The sequence below is a fragment of the Dermacentor andersoni genome, chromosome 1 (genome assembly GCF_023375885.2).
Source record: "Dermacentor andersoni chromosome 1, qqDerAnde1_hic_scaffold, whole genome shotgun sequence".
Lineage (NCBI taxonomy): Eukaryota > Metazoa > Arthropoda > Arachnida > Ixodida > Ixodidae > Dermacentor > Dermacentor andersoni.
The window spans coordinates 259,072,030-259,095,580 of record NC_092814.1 but is presented as its reverse complement, the minus strand read 5'-3'; the positions used below and the strand labels follow the sequence as shown (position 1 = coordinate 259,095,580).

Genomic DNA, 23,551 nt, shown 5'->3' with positions numbered 1-23,551 from the left:
CTCTTCGCGTGCAGCAAAACGCGAACAAGCTTTTGCGGCCCGAAGAGTGGGACATTCCCGGAAATCGAACTCGCCCTGACGGAGCTCGTACGCCAACAGCGAGCCGCACATCTAGCTGCGAGCGTGGAGCTTATGCAGGCAAAAGCTAAGGAGCTTGCAAGAGAAAAAGGGCTACCAAGCTCCGCCTCCAAAGCGAGCAAGCACTGGATTTATCGCTACATGTGCCGAACTTCGATTTCGCAAAAGCTGCCCAAATCGTTCGAAGAGCTGCTTGTGGCTTTCCAGCGCCACATTATTTCGCTGCGCAAGTCGAGGAACTTCCAGCTAGGGCAAATCGGCAATGCTGACCAAACACCGGTTTATCTGGACACGCTATCGCCCCTCACCTTGCACGAAAAGGGCTCTAAACAAGTTTATGTCCGGTCCACTGGTAACGAGAAACCACGAGTTACCATCATGATGTTGTGCACGGCAGATGGATGCAAGCTCTCGCCCTATGTCATCTTCAAGTCCAAGACAGTGCCTAAAGATGAGGAGCAGCCAAAAAACGTGGTTGTGAGATGCCATGAGAAAGGCTGGATGAACAAGAATCTTGTGCTTGACTGGATAAAGTCCATATGGTGTAGGCGGCCCGGCGCACTGTTGTTGTTCCCGTCCATCCTCATGCTGGACGCATTTCGTTGCCATTTGGCCGGCTCAGTGAAGAGGCTGTTGCTTGAATCCGGCACAGAACTCGTCGCTTTCCGAGGTGGGATGATGTCTCAGCTGCAGCCTCTAGATGTTTGCGTGAACAAGCCATTCAAGGTTGCGGTCAAGCGGTGTTACGCAGACTGGATGCGCTCAGGTGAGCCTGAATTGACGCCGACCGGGCGGCTGAAGCAGGCTTCACCACCTGCTCTACGCAAGTGGATTGTGGACGCATGGGCCACCATACCAGAGGACCTTGTGGGTCCTGTATTCAAGAAGTACGGCATCTCGAACGTACTTGGTGGCACAGAGAATGAGTACCTCTGGGTAGTTATGCCCGACACGGAACAATCCGAAGAGGGCGCAGCTGAGGAAGACAGTGATTGAAGTGCGGAGTGCAATTTAAATAAATTTTTTCCTCAAGTTTACCTAACTCATATTATACGCAGATAAAACTATTTTTTTTTCATTTCGCCTCGTACTATATGTGGGTTCATATTATATGTGGGTTCTTTCGGTAACTGATGATAAGGCGCTTCTGCGCCTAACGTGCAATGTGAAACACGTAGCGCACCCCACATGCTTCCCAGTAAAGATTACTGCTTCACAAGTTGTCGCGGCAATGGCAGATTGACTGTAGCATACAGCGTAGGGAGTGACAGAACTACACTTTCGTACTTAAAAGAAGAAACCGCATAGCAAATGATTTGGGTTCTGACAGCACTATGAAAAGGCCGTGTATAGAAGACTCCTGAAGAGCAGTGCACTACGAGGCGCGACAAATATTTTAAAGGGACTGAAACAAATGTCTGGATTAACTGTATGTCTAATACCCCCATACCCCCTGAGTCGTCGATGGCTGTTGTCCTGTTGTCTGGCGCCGCATCTGACACCACTGTAGTGTTCACGCCGTCCGATATGTTTGCTCAGCGCAAGGACATTGTTCTTCCGTTTGCCGTGCTCACTATAACATCTGGGTCAACCATGATGCTGGTCACCAACTACTACCAGTACCCGATTAGCCTACTGCGTGGAGAGACCGTAGGATACTTCCAGGCGGACGACTACATTGACGATCTCAATGTTCTAACGGACTCCATTATACGCAAATGTGACGTAAGGAAGAGCAATGTCCCAGTCGTGGTGGTCCTTGGAAATGTACTTGGAAAGCATACTGGTAAGAGTGCGGTTTAACCGCTCTGTCAGGCCATTGGTTTGAGGATGGTATGAGGTAGTCAGCTTGTGTTGAATGGAACAGGAACGCACAATGTCGGCGATAACTTTCAAGAGGAAGTTACGACCACGGTCAGTAAGCAGCTGTCGCGGGGCGCCATGAAGCAAGATAATGTCACGCAAGAGAAAGTCGGCGGCGTCAGTGAGGCAACTGGTAGGGAGAGCCAGAGTGATAGCGTATCGGGTGGCATAATCAGTAGCGACGGCTACCCATTTGTTCCCAGAGGATGACGTGGGAAAGGGACCGAGCAAGTCTAATCAAACACGAAAGAACGGTTCTACAGGGACGGTGATCGGCTGGAGATGACCGGCAGGTAGCACCTGAGGTGTTTTCCGACGCTGGCAGGCATCACAGGCAAGAACATAGCGTCGGATGGAGCGAGCGAGACCAGGCCAATAGAAGCGGCGGCGGGCCCGGTCGAACGTGCGGGTTACCCCAAGATGTCCTGCAGTGGGTGCGTCATGCATCTCAAAGAGCACAGTCTGTCGTAGATGTTTTGGCATGACAAGAAGATCAGATCCGTCAAGGGAGGAAGTTTCTTCTGTACAGAATGCTGCCCTGAAGGACATATCGGCGAACAGATGCGTGGGTAGGTGTAGAGCGCAGACGCTCGATGAGTGCTCGCAGCGATAGGTCTCGGTACTGCTCATTGGCGATGTTAGCGAAGGCAGACACAGAGAAAATGCTGCTGGCGGTACTACCATCGGCGTCGTCAGGCTCGTCTACCGGGTAGTCAGACAGGCAGTCAACGTCCTTATGTAGTCGGCCATATTTGTAGGTGGCAGTATACGAATATTCTTCGAGGCGTAAGGCCCAGCGACCAAGTCTTCCTGCGGGATCTTTCAGTGAGCATAACCAGCAAAGCGCATGATGCTCTGTGACAACAGAAAAGGGTCTGCCATATAAGTATGGGCGGAACTTCGCAACCGCCCAAACTAGGGCCAGACACTCACGCGCAGTGATGGAATAGCTGCGCTCCGCGGGCGAGAGGAGCCTGCTGGTGTAAGCGATAACACGGTCGTGGCCGCGCTGGCGTTGTGCCAGTACTGCGCAAATGCCATGACCGCTGGCATCAGTACGGACTTCGGTAGGTGCAGAAGGATCGAAATGGGCCAGAACGGGAGGTGTTGTGAGAAGGTCGATTAGAAGCGAGAATGCAGAGGCCTCGTTATCGCCCCACAGGAAAGGGGCGTCTTTTTTCAAAAGCTCGGTTAGTGGTCGTACTATGGCCGCGAAATTTTTCACGACACGGTGGAAGTACGAACAAAGGCCGACGAAGCTGCGCACATCCTTGACACACTTCGGAACAGGGAAGTGCGTAAAAGCATGGACCTTGCCTGGGTCCGGCTGCACTCCCGTTAGCGTCAACGAGATGCCCAAGGACGGTAATCTGGCGACGACCGAATTGGCCCTTAGATGCGCTGAGTTGCAGACCGGCTCAACAAAAAATGTCCAGGACTGCTGAGAGGCGCTTGAGGTGCGTAGCGAACGTTGGGGAGAATACTATAACGTCATCCAAGTAGCACAGGCACGTGGACCATTTGAAAGCGTGAAGAGGGAGTCCATCATGCGTTCAAAAGTGGTAGGAGCGTTACATAGACCGAACGGCATCACTTTGAATTGATAAAGACCGTCGGGTGTTACAAAAGCAGTCTTCTCGCGGTCGAGATTGTCCACGAAGCCGGGTGGGTATCAGGGCGATGGGCCCAGCAGGTGGTGTGAAGACTTATGTTTGCAAACTCCTGGCGGACAACTGCCTGGATCAGGGAAACCGTGACTGCAGGTGCGTTGGAGGGGCTGGAGTTGAAGGCAGCCGGATAGGCGGCCTCGATCTAACGCCGGACGATTCTGGTAACATCGCCAGTGTTGTTGGGACGAGGAGCGTCGGCACAGGAAGATGTCGCTGGGGTGTTGGGCAAGCGGGCAAACTGCTGGTCGATATGTCGGCTTTTAGTGAGTTCCAGGCGATGGCACTCTTTTATAACTGCATCCACCGTCGCTACGTTGTTGAAAACGAGCAAGTTGAAGGCGACATCGACAATGCCTTTGAGGATGTGGGAAACCTTGTCTGACTAAGTCGTGTGTGTCAACTTTGCAGCACAGAGCCAAGACGTCCTGAATGTACGTGACGTAGGGCTCTGTTGACGTCTGCACATGGCCGGAAAGCGCCTTCTGCACGGCAAGTTGGTGACCGTAGGGGTTGCCGAACAAGTCCCGGAGCTTTTGCTTAAGCAAATCCCAACAGGTGAGCTCATCTTCGTGCGTCTGAAACCAAACTCGAGGTGTGCCACCGAGGTAAAAGACTACGTTGGCGAGCATGATAGTAGGGTCCCACCGGTTACTGCGGCTGACGTGTTCGTACAGGCTGATCCAGTCATCGACGTCATCCCCATCTTTGCCTGAGAAATTAACTTGCAAGCTTTTAGTTTTGGTCACCGCTACTGGCCCGTAAATTTAAAGGGCCTCTTACAAGGTCCCTACGCGCAGCAGAAAGAGCTTAAACTTCAAACCAAACACCATTTGCCCTTCTCATCACGGGTACTGCGCTCCCAGCCGGAGAGTCAACATATATTGCGCAAGTGCGCCTACATAAATGGCAGTGCTGCGATGTTGCTCATAGTGACATGCGACTTCGAGAATTATTCAAAGGCAACATCAGTTATTGATGCGAAAGCATCATATGTCCCATGAGGCAGGAAATCCAGCGTGATCGAGCGATGGTCCCAAACATCATCATCATCAGTGACATCATCAGCGTATTTTATTACGCCAGTAGTATTACAAAAGATAGTAAATGGTGCCCAATCTGGATCAAAATTCTCGACCGCAATTGTCTCCCTTGCACAGCTTCCGCAAAGACACCAATTGCGACCAAGAAATTCGATCCTGATCTGGCTTGATCCCAATCAAAAGCGCAGTTGGCGACTGTGAAAGGGCACCCGGTGGTGGAAGATTCTGATTGAGAAGGCAGGCCGGAAGAGGGCAGCTTTGGAGGAGCAGCGACGTCGAAACTGACAGTGACGATGCGAGGAGTTAACATGAAGGCGAGTGAGAGGACTGACTGGCATCCAAACAGCATGCAGATTGGAAAGTGAATCAGGAGGGGAAGGCAGTGGCCGCTATTATGTTGTTCGTCGAGATCATGGAAGACTACAAGGGCATCGCGCCCGAAAGCAGCGCGAAATCGCGTGCAAGAGAGCAAGAGACAAAGAAAGAAGGTGGGGCCGTGACGTTGAGCATGACGGCAGGAGTAATAGAGATGATAACAAATGGTATAACGTTAATAGGTAATATTTATGGGTAATTAATGTAAATTAAGGTGTATTAGAGACAAGTGAACTTCATGTTAGAACAACCGAGTATGGTTACTTAAGGTTGAGCAAAGTGAATTAAGGTGAATGAAGACTTGTACAAATTAGCGCAAGCTGGATTAAGGTAGAGTTGTGATGGACATGTGACAAAGTATGAAAACATGTACCATGGACATGTTTCAATGTCACAATGCTTTCACATTCAAATTACGAATACTTAAGTGACTTAATTGAATTACGAATACTTAAGTGACTGCCATTTTTTTTTTCTGTTGCTTCAATAGACGAATCAATGTTTAGAGAAATAATAAAACATACAAACCGAATGTCAGCATGTTTTTCTTTTACTTTGTATTGTAGCAAGAGATGTGCTTCTGTTTCGCCTGCTTGTTCCTACGTCATGCAGTTTCGCGGGCGAAGAACAAAACTATGTCACTGGCTATCATGTTCCAACATTGTGATCATGCTCTTTCATCCTCTCATGCTTGCCTCATTGATCGTGATTGTGGCACTAATGAGGAGTTCTCGTGCAGAGTGTGAAAAATCACCCGCTGCACGAAACGTAACAAATGCAACAGTTTGCGCGTGGGAGTGCCACTGGAAGTGCGCCACTTGGCAAAATCGCGCACGGGAGAGAGCGAGAGAGAAAGAAAGAAGGCGGCGCCCATGACATATTCGTCAAGAGATTCTCCGACTCCTGCATGGGGGGAATGCAGTGAAGGAATTTCGCTTGCAGAGGCACAATGGGGCAAGCAGAGAGAGAGTATATTGGTGGTGGCACTTGTCTCCTGAAATCATGGGTTTACGCCACTTCATATATTTCTATCTGTGCTATTAAGGCACTAATCTTAAAAGCGTTGCGGTAGAACACTCCTTAAAGGGCACATAACTACTTCTAGGTTATGACCAAAATTTGCAATATGGCCTGATGCGGGGCCCTTTAACCATTTTGCTGTCACGGACGTACCGGTACGTCATCGCTCTTCCCCCCCACAGTGTCACTGACGTACCGGTACATTTACTATCGTGCATTCAAAATTTCGCACCTGAGCGGGAAGCTGGCGCTCCTGCGCCCCGACCTGTGTTAGTCCATGTATTGAAGAGTATGGCGCGACTGCCACTCTCCACTTTCTCTTTTCTGAGTGGCGCGGTGGCTCCGCGTTCGCTGGATCATGCGTCGCGCGCGTGTGGTTATGGGTTCAAGGGTTGTTCTGCCATCTCCGCTCGTTTGAAGGTTTTTATTTTTCTTCTGTTGGTGTGTCTGCTACCGCGTGTCAAGTTCAGGGGCACGTGCCGTTGCCTCCCCGAAAAGGGTGACTCGATTGCTGCTTTCGCTCTCTTGCCGCACCCTCGCTTCTGACTTGCAGCAGTAAACGTAAAGCCCTTCGAACTTTGTTTTAGCCTTTTTACATCTCCCTCTGTCTTCTTGATCCTCCCTGTGCGCGGTTACTTTCAGATGGCTGAGCACGCGGGACCTTCGTCTGCTCTTTGGAGCAGTGGCTCTTCCGATTCAGAATACGAGCCGAGCTCGGATTTGGACTCGGACAGCATCTCATGCGAGGAAGAGATGACTTCCGCATCGTCAGATTCGGATGTTGAACGGATGTTATAGTCAGGCTGATGATTATGATGATGTTTACTAACAACAGCTGCAGAACACTGAAATGTGCATATTGCATTGACTATGTTATTTGTATAACAATCATAATCAAAAATAAATTGCTATGTTCATTCCCTGTTATGCTCGTTCCCTGAAACCAAGCCGACACTGGGGGTGCGTCATGGCCAGAAAAGTCCGACAGCGAAAGGGTTAAGGGGGGGACATTGGTCATAGATACCAAGAAATTGTGGAAAGATCTATCCTTTGAATATGTTAATTTTGTATTATACAGTTACTGATGCCCGAATGCACGGCCGTGTGCTAATTTGGTTGCAAAGTCGAACAGAAATAGTGATAGAGTAATCCCTCATTATAATGAAGTCCGTGGGATGGCGAAAAAATTCGTTATAAGCGGCAATTCGATATAAGCAACCACTTGAGAAAAGCTAAAACACTGGAGCTTTAATTGCGCCGCAACTGTGAGGATGTCAAAATACAATGTATTCAAGGAAGCAAAACATTATTCAGTTGCAAAAATGCAGTGAGCTTTGCCTGTTTCAAGTTCTTACTGGGCGTGAGCAACGCCTGCTCTAGTTTGACCATGCATTGCACGAGGCCATGGTCGTTACCCATGCATTCAACCTTATTTCGCAGCAGACGTAGGTGCTCTTGCGTCTGCACCATAGTTGGCACTTCACATGGCTCTTTGTCTGCCGACTCTTTGTACTCGTCAGGGACACTAACAGTGTCAATTAACAGTGTCACTAACAGTCGCTGGGGCAACAACGGGAGCAGTACCATCAGCCAATGCGAATGTCTTGAAGTCGGCTTCTACCTCTTGGCCAGATATCTTATGAACGGCCTCGTACAGATCGCTGCAAGTCCGGTCATCGTCAGGCTGGTCATCATCAGGGTCGCTGACGACGGTGCGGGAAAAGTCAGTGTGCGCAAAGCAGTTGGAAACCACCAAAGGGCACCAGTTGGTGGAAGATTGCGCTCGATAGGGCAGGCCGGAAGAGGGCAGCTTTGGAGGAGCCGCGACATCGAAACTGGCAGTGAAGAGGCAAGGAGTTGACATGAAGGCGAGTGAGAAAAGTGACTGGCGTCCAAATGGCTTGCAGTCAGTCTAGAGAGCAAATGAGGTCATGTTTGTTGCACTCAAAAACGATTAGCTGCTCATGTAGCTACGCAATACGATTGTGAAAACTGAACCGTTTTGAAGTAGGGACTTTGCATGATCAATGCGCAATTTTTTCCCGAGGTATGCAGCTGTGAAGTTTGCAAAACGAGAGTTTTTCAGCGCACCATTGTTAACGACAGTGTTAATTCTACGGTTCGAGTGTCGGTGCTCACGCACCATCGCATCTGCGCCATCTACAAATGTCTAGGAACAAAATTCATTGACCCTACCATGCATTTAGATCATTTGTCTAAAGTCAGATGGCGCGAATCGAGCATGACCAGCTCGATAAAATTACCAGGGAAACACCAGCTTGCACTGGCCCGCCATGTTGACAGCCTGACTTGACGCTGGTGACACAGGTTTTTTCATGTTTTCGGCAAGTCATCGGCCAGTTTTCATCGTCAAAAGTACAACAAAGCTAGGGACGGTCTTCTATTTTGATGCAGGCCGATTATGGCGAGCTGACAGCAAATTGCTAGGCCAGCTTCCCCAAAGCCGTCTTCCCGATTTGTTAATGTAGCTCTTCGCACCGCACATGGCACTTATAATGAGAGAGACCCTCCTTTTGTGCTTTTCAGCACATTTCAGTGCCAAAAGTGCTCTTTAGAGTGGGAAAACTTTGCTCCTCGAGCACACCCCATGTAATGCTACGGCGCAAGTCTGCCGGCGGTCTTTTGGCCACTGTTCGGAATCCAAGAGACCGCACTTATCTGGCATTGCAAAGTGTCAGGAAAACTTTATTTTCATGTGGATTCTATCAGGTGGACACCAGCGATGCGATTGCAACCGAGATGAACGGTTTGGGTGCGCTGCACCATGGAGCTTCCGTTCGATCCACAGTGAACAGCTGGCAGCACTCGGCCCTCGCTTGGTACCCAGTACTAGCCAGTCATCCGTCCTGGGTTTAATACATTTATAGCCTGTTCTGTGCTTGCATGAGACTAATTCGACGGCGGTATTAATTTGACACTGCATGCACAAAAGTATTGCCGCCGCTCGGTGGCAGCGATATCCCCGCTTGGCGGCGGTGATGCCTCCGCTCACCACTTCGCTTTAAGCTGGTCAGGCTCTTCGTACGCTTCGAATAATGCAGCTTAAAATGGATGCGCCTGGGTCGGGACCGTAAGAAATTTTGAATAAAGCGACTTCGTTATAACGAGGGATTACTGTATTTTCGTTTCGATATGTTGCCGCCATGGTCGTCAGTCATGTCACCGGTGCCTCCTTGAAACAAACTAGCAAAGCCTAGTCGATCTAGTAGTTGCCAACCGCACCCAAACCACAGAACAAGCGAAGCCACTAAGTTGTAAAGTCTGCATTTGCGCGATTTGTAATGAGAGTTCTATTTTGCTCTTATCATCCACCACTCATTGGCGGTGAATCCCACTGATAACACGGACAGAGCGTCACTCTGACACTGACCAAGTGTGAGAAGTGAGAAAAGGAATACCATAAAAGGCATTGCTAGAAAATTGCCGCCACGTACTGCCTAGGCCAAAGGCAAGCATATGCGTGCACAGCAACACATTAGCAAGCCAGAGCAATATTCTTGGAGAATCACTTTCAGAGATATTTTCGTGCATGTGACTAGCACCGATGCGTCGACAGCCAGCAGTGCTTCTGCACTGTGATAAGATAGCGTGTTTGCCATTTTGCCAAGAATGCCTGTGCTTAAAGGTGCGGACCCATCTTGCGCTAGTCATGCGAAAGACAGCATTCTTAGCATTGTGCCAAGAATGCCCTCGTTTGTAGACACCGAGACGGCAATGTGTCACAACAAATTGAAGTTGTCCCAGAAAGTGATGATTCGGGAATACTGCATGCCTCTTTTGGCCACTGGTTGAATAAAGTCTCCTACATGCTGGCGAATCCGGTATTTTGGACTCCTGCTTATTCAGACTGTTTGGCAGTCCCTGATGAATCTTGAGTCATTTGTTGGCAACAGTAACATGGTTCGAGTTACACAGCTTGAGTATATAGCTCTCTGTGAGCTGCGAGTAGCATGTGAGTAGAGATTTTTAACACAGAAACTACAAAAAAGATTTCAAATCATATGCAGAGCAAGCACACTTGATCATACGCAGAGCATGCGCACACGGACACTCTTCTCGGTGATGCTGTGGTCTCCGATTACAGTGTAAACCAATAATGAAAGGCCAGAAGAATGTAAAATATCATGTATCATTAAATAAGGGAGAAGCAGCCACAACGAAAGCAAGGTCTGCCATGTGAGCGCCCGTATGCAAGCTCAATGTTGCATACCCATTACAAAAACACTAAGGAGAAAATTGCAGTAATCAACTGTTATCTAGAACCTATCAGTTCACTTGCGTCTTAGAAGAATTGTATGCGCAGCAGTATCGCCAGTTTGCAATGAGGTTTTGTGATGCTTAAAACAACATGCGCAAGAGTGCCGATTATAAAATGTGGAAGCACTGTGGGGATGCTCGACTCTCTTGTGCCCCCTTACATTTTTTTCTCTGCATGGTGGTTGTATCTCCTGTAAACCAACTTCCCCATGTAGCTGAGCGTCGGCGACGGCCGGTGCAGTTGCAGAACAGTACGGGAGATGGCGAGGGTCTTGCATTGCTAACGCCACCTAACGCTGGGGTTACTCGAGCACAAAATGGAGCAGCCTTTCTTTTTGGCTCGGGGGTGTTAGCAAGGTGCGCGACCTATCGTGTGCCTGTCGGCATGCTTCTTGGGACCGCTTCGCGAGTCTTCGGAGTGGGGCATTGGGATGGACAAAAACTAGACCTTTCAAACGTAACACCATTTGTATGACTACACACAGAACAATTAGGCCTTGGTATCCAGCATGGGGCCGAACATATTCGCTCGCTATCCATCAAGGTGAGTCATAATTCCTCGATTTCTCAGAGGCCATCGACACGTTTTATTGGTAGTAATTTGGCTAGCAGGCATCAGCGTATGAAAGGTGTAATAAATTCATTTTTGGTTGTTTGCACTGCTTTGTTGTCATTCCTTTGTCTCAACGGCACATTGGAGACCCCACACATCTGGTGCCCAATGTGGGGCTCTTGGGGCTACTTGGAATATCATACTGGTGTTTAAAAAGCAGCACTGCAAAGGTGAACCACAGGGACGAGTACAGCACATACGAAGCCCATGCGTTTCATATACGCTGTTCTCGTCTCTGTGGTTCAACTTTGCAGCACTGCTTTTTAAACACTAGTTTTAAATTACGGGGCTTTACGTGCCAAAATCACTTTCTGGTCATGAGGCACACCGTAGTGGAGGAATCCGGAAATTTCGACCACTTGGGGTTCTTTAACGTGCACCTAAATCTAAGTACACGGGTGTTTTCGCATTTAGCCCCCATCGAACTGCGGTCGCCGTGGCCGGGACACACAAGTAGTTTTGACAGTTTTCCTTAGTTCAAAACAACCTTTGTTTGCATAGAAACGTAGGCCTAGCATGGATTTAGATCGCTAGCGTCAGTAGTGTGCTTTTTTGAGAGTGAGGAGATGGTTGCTGGACCATGTTCAAACTTGTTGACATACAGTTGAACCCTGCTATATTGAACTCGAAGGGGGGAGGGGGGGGGGGACGCCCATCAGTTCGATATAGGGCATAATTCAATATAAGCCTGCTAAATAATTGCACGTCATAAATGCACATACCATTTACAAAGGCACTTTATTGATGAAACTAGCTTATAGTCGGATACAACTTTAGAAAAAAGGGGGTGTTTACTCCTCCGAGGCGGAGGCACACGAGCACCCACCAATGGGCGCGCACTCTGGACTAGCGTCATCAGCCGGACAGCCGGTGAGCCCGCCGACAGAGAAGATGGCCGCCCGCGCTTCGAACCGGGCGAGGTCGCGTCAGCTGTGTGCTTCAGCCCCTCGTCAGAGTGAATTCCAGAACTGTTTGTGATGGTCAATCATGCCGGAAATATTACGAGCTTACGATGCGGCATTTGTGCCGCATGCGTTTATTCTGAGCCGTGATCCGGCGAAAGAACATTGCAGCGAGCATCGCTGGCGCTGCGCTACGCTTTGCCTGAAAACAGGATCCCGCGGCGACCGCTACAAACACACATCCTGGGAGTTTGTTCCATGTTTTATTTCGCTCCCGAGTGAAGTTACGACGAGAAAAGTTTTCCAAAGACTGGTTCCTACTGTTAGCGGCGGGCGTGTTCGTGTACTGTGTCGCTGCGTTTCTCATCGGACGGGGTGAAGTGGTCGAGCAAAACCATTCTCAGGAGAAATCAGAAAAGTGTGTGCGCATGAAACAAACTTACGAGTGTCTCACCAGAAAATATTTGCAGAAGCCTTCAACACAAAGATTTGTCGCCGTCAACTTAGCGTGAACGATCATTGTCAGCAGTGAGATAGCCGAGTGTCTAGCGACGGTGTTCAAGCGTTGTGGAGCACCGTCGATTGATTGCTGTCCACCAGTGCTCACTGCACGCGCAAGCTGTAGCACGTGCTGTGAAATTGTGAAAACACAAAACCAAAAAATATAAATTTTATGCTATTTAAAACCAAGAGTATTTATTTAAAACAATGAATGAAGCATTTTTTTACCTTCCTGCCTCGACCGTATTCTCGCCCCAGGTTTGTAATGGTTGCGATAAATGTATTGTTTCATAAGTACTTCAACAGCAACTGATTCATTTTAAGCTTGGAAAACGAGTAGTAGATACGCCGTGTACATGTAAACAAGCGCAACAGTTATGCAGAGCTGCTCTTTCTACTTTTGTCACTTGCAATGAAGCTAAAGAGCAGACGACGGGCAGACGACAGGCACGGGGTTATTTTTCTGTCGTTATCCGGCATGTGCTCTAGCACATGAGAGCTCTACTAAACCAGTCATCAAAATACAAAAGTCTTTATTTATGCCGAATTGCGCGTTTCAGGAGCACGATCTTTCGAGTGGGACTATTTTAGTCGCCGAGGCAATCGGGTGTCGCGCTTCGGTCATCTGGGCGGGGCCTCCCCTTTTTTTTAAAGTTGTATCCGACTATAGTTTCGAATGAAATAGCCCTGTCACTTCTTTCGCTTGAGCAACTTCACTGCCCCTGTGACAGCACACTCTTCTCCCCATTCTCTAAAGAGTCAGAGCAACTGAAGCCGCAACTTTCCACATTTGCGTAGAAGCGCCAGACTAGTTCGAGTGCACCAATCGCCTCAGAGGATGTGGGCAAAGGATTGTCATCACTTTATTCATAGTGCCGCTTTCACTTGTGTTCGGTACGATGTCGGCAATGTAGTCTTTGTTTTCAGGCTCTTCTGTGGTCACGACACCACCACAGCTTCTGGAAATTGTGACAGCTCACTCCAAATTTTGGCAACGCTGGCAATGGCTTCGTCGCACTCACAAGCATTTTCAGAGTTATCACTGGGCACACGGAAACTGGCATGTCTGAAGCAGTTTCGGATGAACCACTTGTACACAGCCGCCTCAACGTCACAGCCATGTGTAGGCATCGGGCTCCACGGGCACTGGGTCATTTATACGCTTTAGCCCCAATCTCCCCCTTATTCTTTAAGATCATGCTGAGAGTGCACCTCAGAATCTTGTACGCTGCGGCGACATCCGACTTCTTACCGCATTCGAGTTGATTTATGATTTTGAGCTTCACGGCGAAAGGCAAATTCAGTGTGCTTCGCGCTAGCCATCATGGCAACATTGCTGGAGAAGGCCCTCACGGTGCAAACACAACAAACGAAAAAAGCAGCAAGGCAACTCGGACTTGCACAGTCTTGCACGACGAGGGCACAAGAGCCTCTGATTGGCAGTTTGAGCAAGCGCTGTGGGCGGGCCAAGATCATTTTTTGCAGGGAGGTGTCGCCGACTCGCCCGACGCGCGCATTGTCACGGTTGGGAGAGCGGGTGGATGGAGCCACGTTGCTAGGCTAAACCACTTTTAGGATGGGTCGGCGGTTTTCCTGGCTGCTGCGAGGGAAACCCAACATCTGGGGGCACTTTTGGACCACTTGATATTTGATATATTGGCAGTCGCTGCTATTATTGTTCGATGTGCGCATAATTTTTGCTACATATACTCATAGTAACTATACAGTGTTCAGAAATTGTTCGATATACAGGATAATTTGATGTAAACGGGTTCGATATAGTTGGGTTCGACTGTACTAAGCCTTTTTCAAAGCTGGAAGATATTTGTCATACATGGGCCACATGGTCTGCATCTTGAGAGAGTGAGGCACAGCTCCTGCGGAGCATTGGCAAGCCTGCAGTGAGTACGGAAGCCTCATGGGTGGTCTGAGTTTCTCATGTAAATGGTCTTTTCTATCTCACTGACCGAAATTTTGCAATATGAATTAAACACTGTACCACGTGGGCCATTGCGCATGCAGAATTTCTCAGCCTTGAATACTTCAGTGTTTGCTGAGTGTATGCAGCGCGAGCAGAGTCACCCCTCGTTTGCTGTCATCTGCACATCGTCTGTGTTACTGTCCCAGTATTTAATCGAGCCACCCCAGGCAGTGGAGATGTCTGTAGCACGTTTGGCACAGTGGCCTCTTTTGTTGGCTCGCAAACTTCGGCAACAGGGACAAGTGCCGGCACCACCAGCGGCCCTCTCGTCAGGCAAGCGCATCCGTGCGAACGATGCTTGCTCGGGCTGATTAGCAAATAGCTGATTCCAAAATCCTGGCCAGAAGGTGTACCATCTAGTCTGCACACACACCACCTACAGTATTGCTGCAGCGAGCAGCAGACACCAGCGGTAAACCCCAGAGACAACACCAGCGCACATGTTACGGACAAGACTGCATGGACATTTCCTCAGTGTGGCCACAGCCATTTGTACCCTCTGCTTGCGAAGCATGCGTCGATGTTATACCGTGTAGCGTGTTTTTGCCACAGTATATATTGATAGGTTGGGGGGGATGTAGGTACACTCGACACTCTTGTGCCACCCTATGTTTTTTCCATGCATGATGCTCATATCTCCCGTAATCCGGCTTCTCCATGTAGCTGAGCGCCAGTGGTGGTCAGCGTAGTTGCAGATTAGTACAAGAGACGATGTGAGTGTTGCACTACTAACGCCACCTTACAGTGGGTTTACTCGGACACACATGGAAGTAGCATCTCCCCCTTTCGCTTGGGGTGCCAGCAGAGCGTGCGCACCTCTTGGCAGGCTCTGGGCGACTGGCTTGCAAGGCTTCGGAGTGGGACACTGGGATGGACGAACACAATCATTCGAACGCACCACAGTTCGCATGACTGTACACGCCAACGACGAGGCATTGGTGTCCAGCATGAGATGAACATACAGTCAACGACAGATTTTTCGGACCCTCTAGGGAACATAAAAACGTCCGAAAATTCAGGCAGTCCGAAAAAATGAATGCATGCAAAAAAACGCACCTTTTTTCTTTTTTTTCTCGGATCTAGAGGTAAAGGGCGAAGTAACAGGCTTCCAAAACCCTGCCACAGCATCAGTGAAGTGGCTATAGAAAGAGGCCTTAAAAAACTCTGTATGCAGCCGACTGCCGATTTATTATGTACACATGCATCGTCGGGCAGCCGATGTTATTGCTGCAGTGGCTTGAAGAACTTGTTGATTCTTGTTTGGACGGCGTTCCAGTTGCATGCGATCATATTCGCCTCCATCTGAGCAAGGGTCATGTCAGCACTGTACACCGATGAAAGAGTCAACAGTGCTCGCGTCAACTCGGCGCTTGTAGGCGGCGCAGGCATTGGCTCCTCATTTTCAACATCGGAGTCTTCTGAATCCCCCACAACCTGACGGACTATTTCCTCGTCAGTCAGTTCTGTGCAGAAGTCGAGCTCGTTGTCAGCATCAAAAAACTGTTCAAAAGTTATTTCCGTGGGTATGGAAACCCCAGCAGAGCGGAGGTCGTTGATCACGTCGTCCGACGGTACTGCTTTCCGCGCTTCGATGCCATCGGCAAGGACGACGAAGAGGGAGTGGCGGCCGTCGTAGGCAAGCGAAATCCTCAAGTTGCTAACAGTGGAGTTCGCTGACGAGCGTCGAAGCACCTAGGCCTAGCGTAGCAGAGCACACTTGACACAACAGCACAACCACACACCACGCTCATAGAGCCACGCTAGCCAAAACGTGGCCTGCGCAAACAAACGAAATGGCGCCGCTCCAGAAACTCCGCCTGAGCCATAAGTACGGCGATGAACATAGCCAGCGTGGCCAGACCAAATCGGTGTGTGACGGCTAGATTCGGCTAGTTGTGGTTCAAAGCGGTGATATGCTTTGGCTGCAAGTTGATTTCCTTCGCAAGGGCGCTGCGCGAGGAGCCAAAGGACCTTCCATCCGTCAAAAAGTCCGAAAAATTGGACGGCGGGGGGTTCGAGCATCCGAAACTTCAGATGTCCTTATACATTGATTCTATGGGGCTCGTGGCGGTGCCGCAAAGACGTCCGAAACATCAGGCATGTCCAAAAAGTCACGGTGAATAGGACTTCCTAGATTTGTCGTACATTGACCGGCATGTTCTGTGGATAGCAATTCAGCTAGCAGGCATTAGTATATGAAAGGTGCAATAAATGCCCTTGTGATTGTTCGCACTACTGTGTCGTCGTTCCTTTGTCCCAAGAGCACGTTTGAGACCACAAAACGCAGCCGTGAGCATGCGAGATTAAGCTAGGCAAAGTGGAAGTACTTCTCAGCAAGCACAGCGGCAAACACCACAGTGCGAAGCAAAAAATCGTTTTTACTAAAGCCGAAGGGCAGCGACACAATAAGATTTTTTTCAAGAAGTTACGAAAGCTTGCTGTGTTTTGGAGCAATGCGAGGCGTTGTTCCGAAAAGGCACATTTTCTTATGCTTTCAGTCGCTGCCATACATGTACGACCGTGACCGTTTGGGATATGTTTTCGCCACTGCACACGTGCATATGGCGGCGACTCTTAAAGAGTTAACATTATGTGGCTACATTATCACTTGCGACACGGTACAAACAGATAGCGTCCATAGATCAAGTGAAACCTCACTTGAGCTCTGTGACACATGCGATCACACCTTGAGGAAGTTTGAAAATAGGACAGCAGTTGCATACAAAGACTACTCACATAGCAATACAACTTAATCAAATTGTGCAAAAGGTCATCAAAAAAGTCATGTTGAATTCCAATGGTGGAGTCGGAGCAGCCGACGGACTCCGCGAGTGAGCACTCGACTCTGGCGCAGAGCAACGCCTCCAGATCCGCGAATGGAACACAACCTGCGCCGCCGGAGCAAGGCGGAAGCGGAAGTTCTATCACCGAGTTACCCAGGATACCTTGCGTGTTGTCATTTTCTTCCGCTGTTTGCTCCCAGCACCGCCGCACCAGTCACTTGTCTCTTCAGCGCCGTTCACCTGTTGTTCTTTTAAAAGTGCGGAATGGATATCTCGCCAAGCGTGCAGCAGCTTTTGCTTCCTCGCGAGTCGTGACCGGTGGCGCCTCCCAGCGGACAAACGTGGTAAAGGAAATACGTCACGCAGAGTTCCGGTCCACTCCGCCGATTTTGGCGGAGCAGCTTTTTCTGCTCTACGGAGTGACTCCCGCTCTGAATCCCCTCCGACTCTCTCATTGGAACACCTTACTCCCGCCCTCACTCTGCCATTGGAACAAACTTGCTCCGAAACGAGCAGAAAAACTTGCTCCGACTCCGCCATTGGAATTCAACATCAGTAAGCACTGATGATAGCTCTGCACTTGAGAAGAAAACTTGCCTGTCAACTGCAGATAGAATTTAATCCCAAATAGTATGAATGCAGAAAGATTACTCAATGCCAAACACCCTAGCCATTAAAACTTAATGCTCTTATATTTCTACAATTCTGCCCGATTACTACACCAAGGCATTTCTAAAATATCTTTTGCAAGAAAAAAATAAGAAGTATTGCCTGCCTGGGCATCACTTGAATTTCACATTAAGAGGAGAGTCATGGTGTACAAGAAAAATTACTCACGAAGAAACGTTTCATGGGTAATTTGTCCTTGCCAAATCAAATGCACATTTGGGACAGATTTGGGTTTTTTCTTAATAGACATTTTAGGATCTAATATCAACAGCCATAAACAGAAATAATTTGATAAAGATGCTTTGGCACAAGCCCTGCCTGTTGCCACACCCTGTGCGTCAGAGTACAAACCATTAGATTTTTAACACTAATCAAAACTGGCTGCAATAACAGCATGTTTTTATTGCTTACTACAAAGCCACAACGCAGTGTCAGCTCTACAGCAAGGAGAAAAAAATAGGAAAGGAAAAAAAAGAAAGAAATCTGCTCGGTCTATAGTTGGCACACACTATGTGTCAGCCTTGCCCCTGCCACATTCAATATGCTTCACCAACATACAAGATGCTCCACTGCACGGAAAGCCCCGCTAGTTAAAAATATTGTATTAAGTTTTGCCCCTGCCACATTCAATATGCTTCACCAACATACAAGATGCGCCACTGCACGCAAAGCCCAGCTAGTTAAAAGTATTAAGGTGGCGCTGTCCTGCCAGTACTGCACTTAATTTACTACCGTATTTACACGATTGTGTGTCGACCCTTTTTTTTTAAATTGGAAAATCTGAAGTGGGGGGTCGACTTACAATCGAAACCAAAACATGGCACCACAAAAAAAGAAAGACCAACGGGAGCTACAACTTAGTTACAATTTTATGTTTGCTCATTGGCGCTACCCGTAGCTTTTCGCTATTCCGCGTGATTGTTCGCGCGGGGGTCGATAGTTAATGGAATCGCCGCTGTTCCATTCGCGGCGGCACCCTCAGAACGGCGGCGCTTGCAGGGAGTATCGGTAGTTCATGGAAGAGCAGACACCGCTCATGGGTCATGGGTTTCTCTTTCCCTGTTGCGCTTAGCTTTCTCTATAGTTTGACCAAAGAGATTGGTTTGACGTGTTCGACTTGACTGCCGGCTATGTGCTACTTCCATGCTTCCTCAGTCGTCATGAGTGCTCCAGGCCCACTAATCATTCGGCACTTGTTCACAGCAGCGTTCAAGAGGGCTGCCATCCTTTACGCTGAAGAAACAAATCACTGTGCAGCGGGCCGCAAGTGCGATGTTCCTGAACGGGTGGTGCCAGAGAGGCGACTGCAGCTAAGTGAAATTTTCACCTGTGACGGCAAGTGAGGAATTTCCCACGTGCCGAAGTCTGGACACTTTCCGGAGCTGTAGGCCAAGTTTGCAGCGTACGTCGCTGAAATGCGCTATCGGTCCCTGCCAGTGAAGTGCGACATGGTCATGAAACAAACCCAGATCTTCGCCTTTTAAGGGCCTGCTCCGCCGTGAGTAATACGAGTGGCTGGCAACAGAAGACCGCCAACTTATGCCAACCGGGCCAGTCAAAAGAGCCTCCCTGACGGCTGCATGTGGTTGGGTGCATTCGGCGTGGGCTGTTGTTCCACAAGATGTCGTGGTGCTTTTGTTTGCCAAGTGTGGAATTTCGCTGGACGACGACATGCTGCGGGACCGTAGAAGCGATGACGATGGCAGCACTAATGAAGAAGAGTAGTCCAGTGACCATGTCAGCTACTAATAAATTTTCGTTATTGAATGTGCCCTCGGGCATGCTCTTCTTTTTTTTCCTTTCACGCGACATGGGGGGGTCGACTTACAATCGTGTAAATACGATAATAAGTTCATTTGATATGGCAATTGGGGACCGAACTATTTGCAGAAAAGCTGACTTGCAGTGCCGCAAAGAGCTAAAAGACATTGCAAGCTAATGGCCCTACATGCATTTGCAACTATGGGAATTTATACTTGAACATTCTCCATGTCCTTACTTAATTCAAAAAAAAATATCCCTATTGAATGTTCAACTTTTCCACGTGACCAGAATTTCCTTTACTTTTCCAGGTTTTCCAGGTCACTAGACACCCTGCAGAAGGTATGCGAATGGCATTTGCACCCAAATGCAACATGTGTAGGTTCGTGCCAGAAATGTTCGACAAGCCACTAGTGACATTCTGCGATGGTTGGACACCATCTACACTGATGCACTTGACTTAAAAAGAACAAAATTTGCCATCTGCCATCTCAATAGTGTAGAATCCTAAACACTTCTGAGCAATCTGCAATATCTCCAACAACTGACACGTTGCAGAATAATGAAACTGATGTCAGCTGAACAGTGAAAGGAATCGTCACCAACCGGTGTTAGTGGATGCAGCTGCAGTACAGGGTGTCAAGGAAGTTGAAGAGTTTGATGGTGACACAAAATCACTTGGCTTGAGCAGGAGTTTGGCTGCAGTAAAACTTGATTCATCAACCCTATCCTCCTTCAGTTTGTTACTAGGAGTATCACAATCACCTGAAAGAAATAAAATAACGTAGACAAATTTAAGGACAGCCACTCGAGAAGAGCCAATACAGCTTGACTTACAGTTGTCTTGCAAAGTTATAAAGACCAAAGAGAAAGAAATACATCAACAATGGACTGATACATTTTAAAACAAAGATGCCAACATGCACTATCAAAGGATTTCTTGTAAATAAATTATCTGAATAAATTACACCATATGAGACTGTTTATATGTCTCTCAAATTTTGTCCCTGAAGCAAAAGTCACAAAACAACTTTTATATCATACAAACTTCTGGTAAATTCTAAGACGAAGCTAACTACAATGGGCACAACTAAAGTCATACACAGTGCCAAACATGCAAACGACAATGTGATGACACACACACGAGCAAATATGAACACATCTCACTTGAAGATTGCAGAAACTCACTGCAAGATGCTGAAGTGAGGAAGCGCGGCGGCAGCAGCGAGCGAATTGACCTTTATGCTGCCTCTCGCATCAATGTGAAGCAGCAAACACACAGCGCACATAAAGCTATCAGCACTCGGTGCACTCTGTCTCCATCACAGATTGCTTTAAAGCTAGGACCCATGAGGCCGCGCCACAACAGTAGCTGCTTGTGAGCAGATTTATACGCGCCCGTGTGAGCAACAGTAGGCAAGCTTCTATCAGTGACCCTTTGAGAAATTACAAACCAGATAGATCTCAGTTTTTAGGAGTCCAACGAATGCAAACAGCTCACGAGAAAAAACGAAAACTAACCACTGCGCCCTTGCACGTGCGGATATGTAGCTGAAACACCAGTGTAAAGCAGCCACGGAATGAAACCAAGAGATTATGGAGCAAATAAATTACTTGTATCCACACAAGGTGGCAGCACTTGCTGGGCAACAAAGAGTTGCAAAATTGCTGCGTTTTTCAAACATACAGACAACTCTAAATATATGTCATTGACCATGTGGGACTTGTTCGTAGCGCTATACAATTACGGCATTGACCGTCAAACAGTTCACTGCATAAGACAATGTTGTACTATTACTATTGTTCGAATCAACTAAAAAAAGTCATTGATTATTGTCTTTGGCAGGCACAGCACTGTGACAGAATGCCAAAAAGAAACAACTCTTAACATGTGTAGCAAGCATGTGACGCCCCCCAGGCATAATGTTCGTTCGCCGCCAGGCTCGGTGGCCTGCTAAAGCTCGGCAGGCAACATTGGTCACCGCACCGCAATAATCACCGACGAGCACGGCTGCTCGCCGGTCAGTCATCGTTCAGCACCACCATGCTGCGGAGTGTCCGTCTAACGGAGGGTGCCACAAGCCCTCCCTTGTTCACGACCCGGAGTGGATCGTGACACTGGCGATGAGGATGGCGACGAGTACCCGCAAATCGTCCAACGCCGCCGCAAGCGGCGAAACACCGCCCCCCATTGCTGTCGCCATGCCGCTGTACGGAAGGCTCGAGCCGTTCGAGGGAGATGGGTCCGCCTGGCAAATTTACGAGGAGCAAGTCTACGTGTTCTTCCGGGCAAACGACACACCTGAGGCCAAACAGCGGGCCATTTTCCTGGCCAGCTGTGGGACCCACGTCTTCAGCCTCTTGCTCGACCTTCTCAAGCCAGCCACGCCGCACGTTAAGACGCTGGGTGAGCTGCTCGCCATACTGCGCTCGCATTTTAACCCAGCACCGTCCACACTAATGGAGCATTTCCGCTTCAACAGCCGGAGCCGCCGGGAAGGAGAGACCCTCGGGCAGTTCCTTGCTGCGCTGCGAGGGTTATCGAGTGCCTGCGCCTTCGGGGACCAACTGGACTCGCTGCTCCGGGACCCTTTCGTCTGCGGCATCAACAACCCCGTCATGCAGACGCGACTCCTGGAGCTTCCCGACCCCTCGCTGAACGACGCCGTGAAGGCAGCGCTGGCAATGGAAGCTGCCGCCAAGGACACCGGCGAGCTTTCCCGTGCGACTGGCTCACCGTCGGCGGAAGCCACGGTCCACAAGTTGGCGACAAAGGGCAGTACCTGCGGTCACTGTGGTGGTGTCCACTCCCCCTCACAGTGCCAGTTTTCTCGAGCACAATGCTTTACATGCGGGAAAACTGGGCACCTGTATGCCGAAGGGGGAGGACGAACAGCAAACAGCAGCAGCAGCCTGATTCAAGCCCAGGTACCAGACAAGCCAGCGGCCAGGGTAGCCGTCGCAAGCGTACGCGGCGGGGGCGTACGGCAGCAGGCTCAAGCTCTTCCGCGGCCAGGCTCCACGTCGTGGCCGAGAACCCGCCGATTTTCGATATGGGGCACACAGGCTTTGTACCGTCGTCTGTGCCGCCGTACATGCTGACCGTCGAAATCTGCGGGCACCCCATTTCCATGGAGCTGGACACAGGGGCCGGCGTGTCAGTAATGGCCGGGAAACTCTTCAACCGTACTTTCCCAGGCGTGTCCGTCGAGGCTTCGGGCGTGATGCTGTGCAGCTACTCCGGGCAACTCTCCCAGGTCCAGGGTCAGGCACAGGTCAGCGTTCGCTTTGGCGACAGGGAGGCAACCCTTCCCCTTTACTTAACGAAGGGTCGGCGCCGATGCTGCTGGGCCGAAACTGGATTCATGCACTAGGGGCGTTCGTCTGCCACAGTACCAGGAAGCCAGCCTGCATATGGTGCAAGACGTCCCCAGTCTCCTGACCCAGTTCAAGTCCCTTTTCCAGGCAGGGGTGGGCACATTTGCCGGCACGATGGCTGGCATCTATGTACCTGAGGGAGCCCGGCCACGTTTTTTCAAGCCTCGCCCACAGCCGTTCGCCCTGAAGCACAGGGTCACCCAGGAGCTGCAGCAGTTACAGCGAGAGGGCATCCTGGTACCTGTCAAGACATCTGAATGGGCCGCTCCCATCGTGCCAGTCCTCCGGCGAGATGGCAGTGTCACGATCTGCGGGGATTTCACAGTTACCATCAACCCCGTCGCTACCGCCGAGAAGTACCCGCTGCCCCGGATTGAAGATCTTTGGTCACCATTGTCCGGTGGACAGAAGTTTACCAAGCTCGACCTCAGAGATGCTTACCAGCAGCTGGTGCTCCAGGATGCCTCCCGGAAGTATGGGACTCTTTCAGTACACGCGCCTACCGTTTGGCGTGGCCTCGGCCCCAGCCATATTCCAGAGGAAGATGGACAACCTCTTCAGGGGCATGAGGCACGTGGCGGTGTACTTGGACGACATCCTGGTTACTGGCAGCGACGACGGGGACCACCTGCAGAACCT

General features: G+C 49.5%; 1 protein-coding gene across 6 annotated transcripts in view; it reads right to left on the bottom strand.

Annotated features, from left to right (window-relative positions):
* The window catches only part of Ge-1 (Enhancer of mRNA-decapping protein 4 homolog Ge-1), a 222,399-nt gene that overhangs the window by 69,218 nt on the left and 129,630 nt on the right, over positions 1 to 23,551 (bottom strand). For all 6 annotated transcript variants that reach the window (XM_055063694.1, XM_055063698.2, XM_055063697.1 and 3 more), the window contains one exon: positions 20,141 to 20,299. In XM_055063694.1, the coding sequence (XP_054919669.1) occupies positions 20,141 to 20,299 (159 nt within the window). The remainder of the gene's footprint in view (positions 1 to 20,140; positions 20,300 to 23,551) is intronic.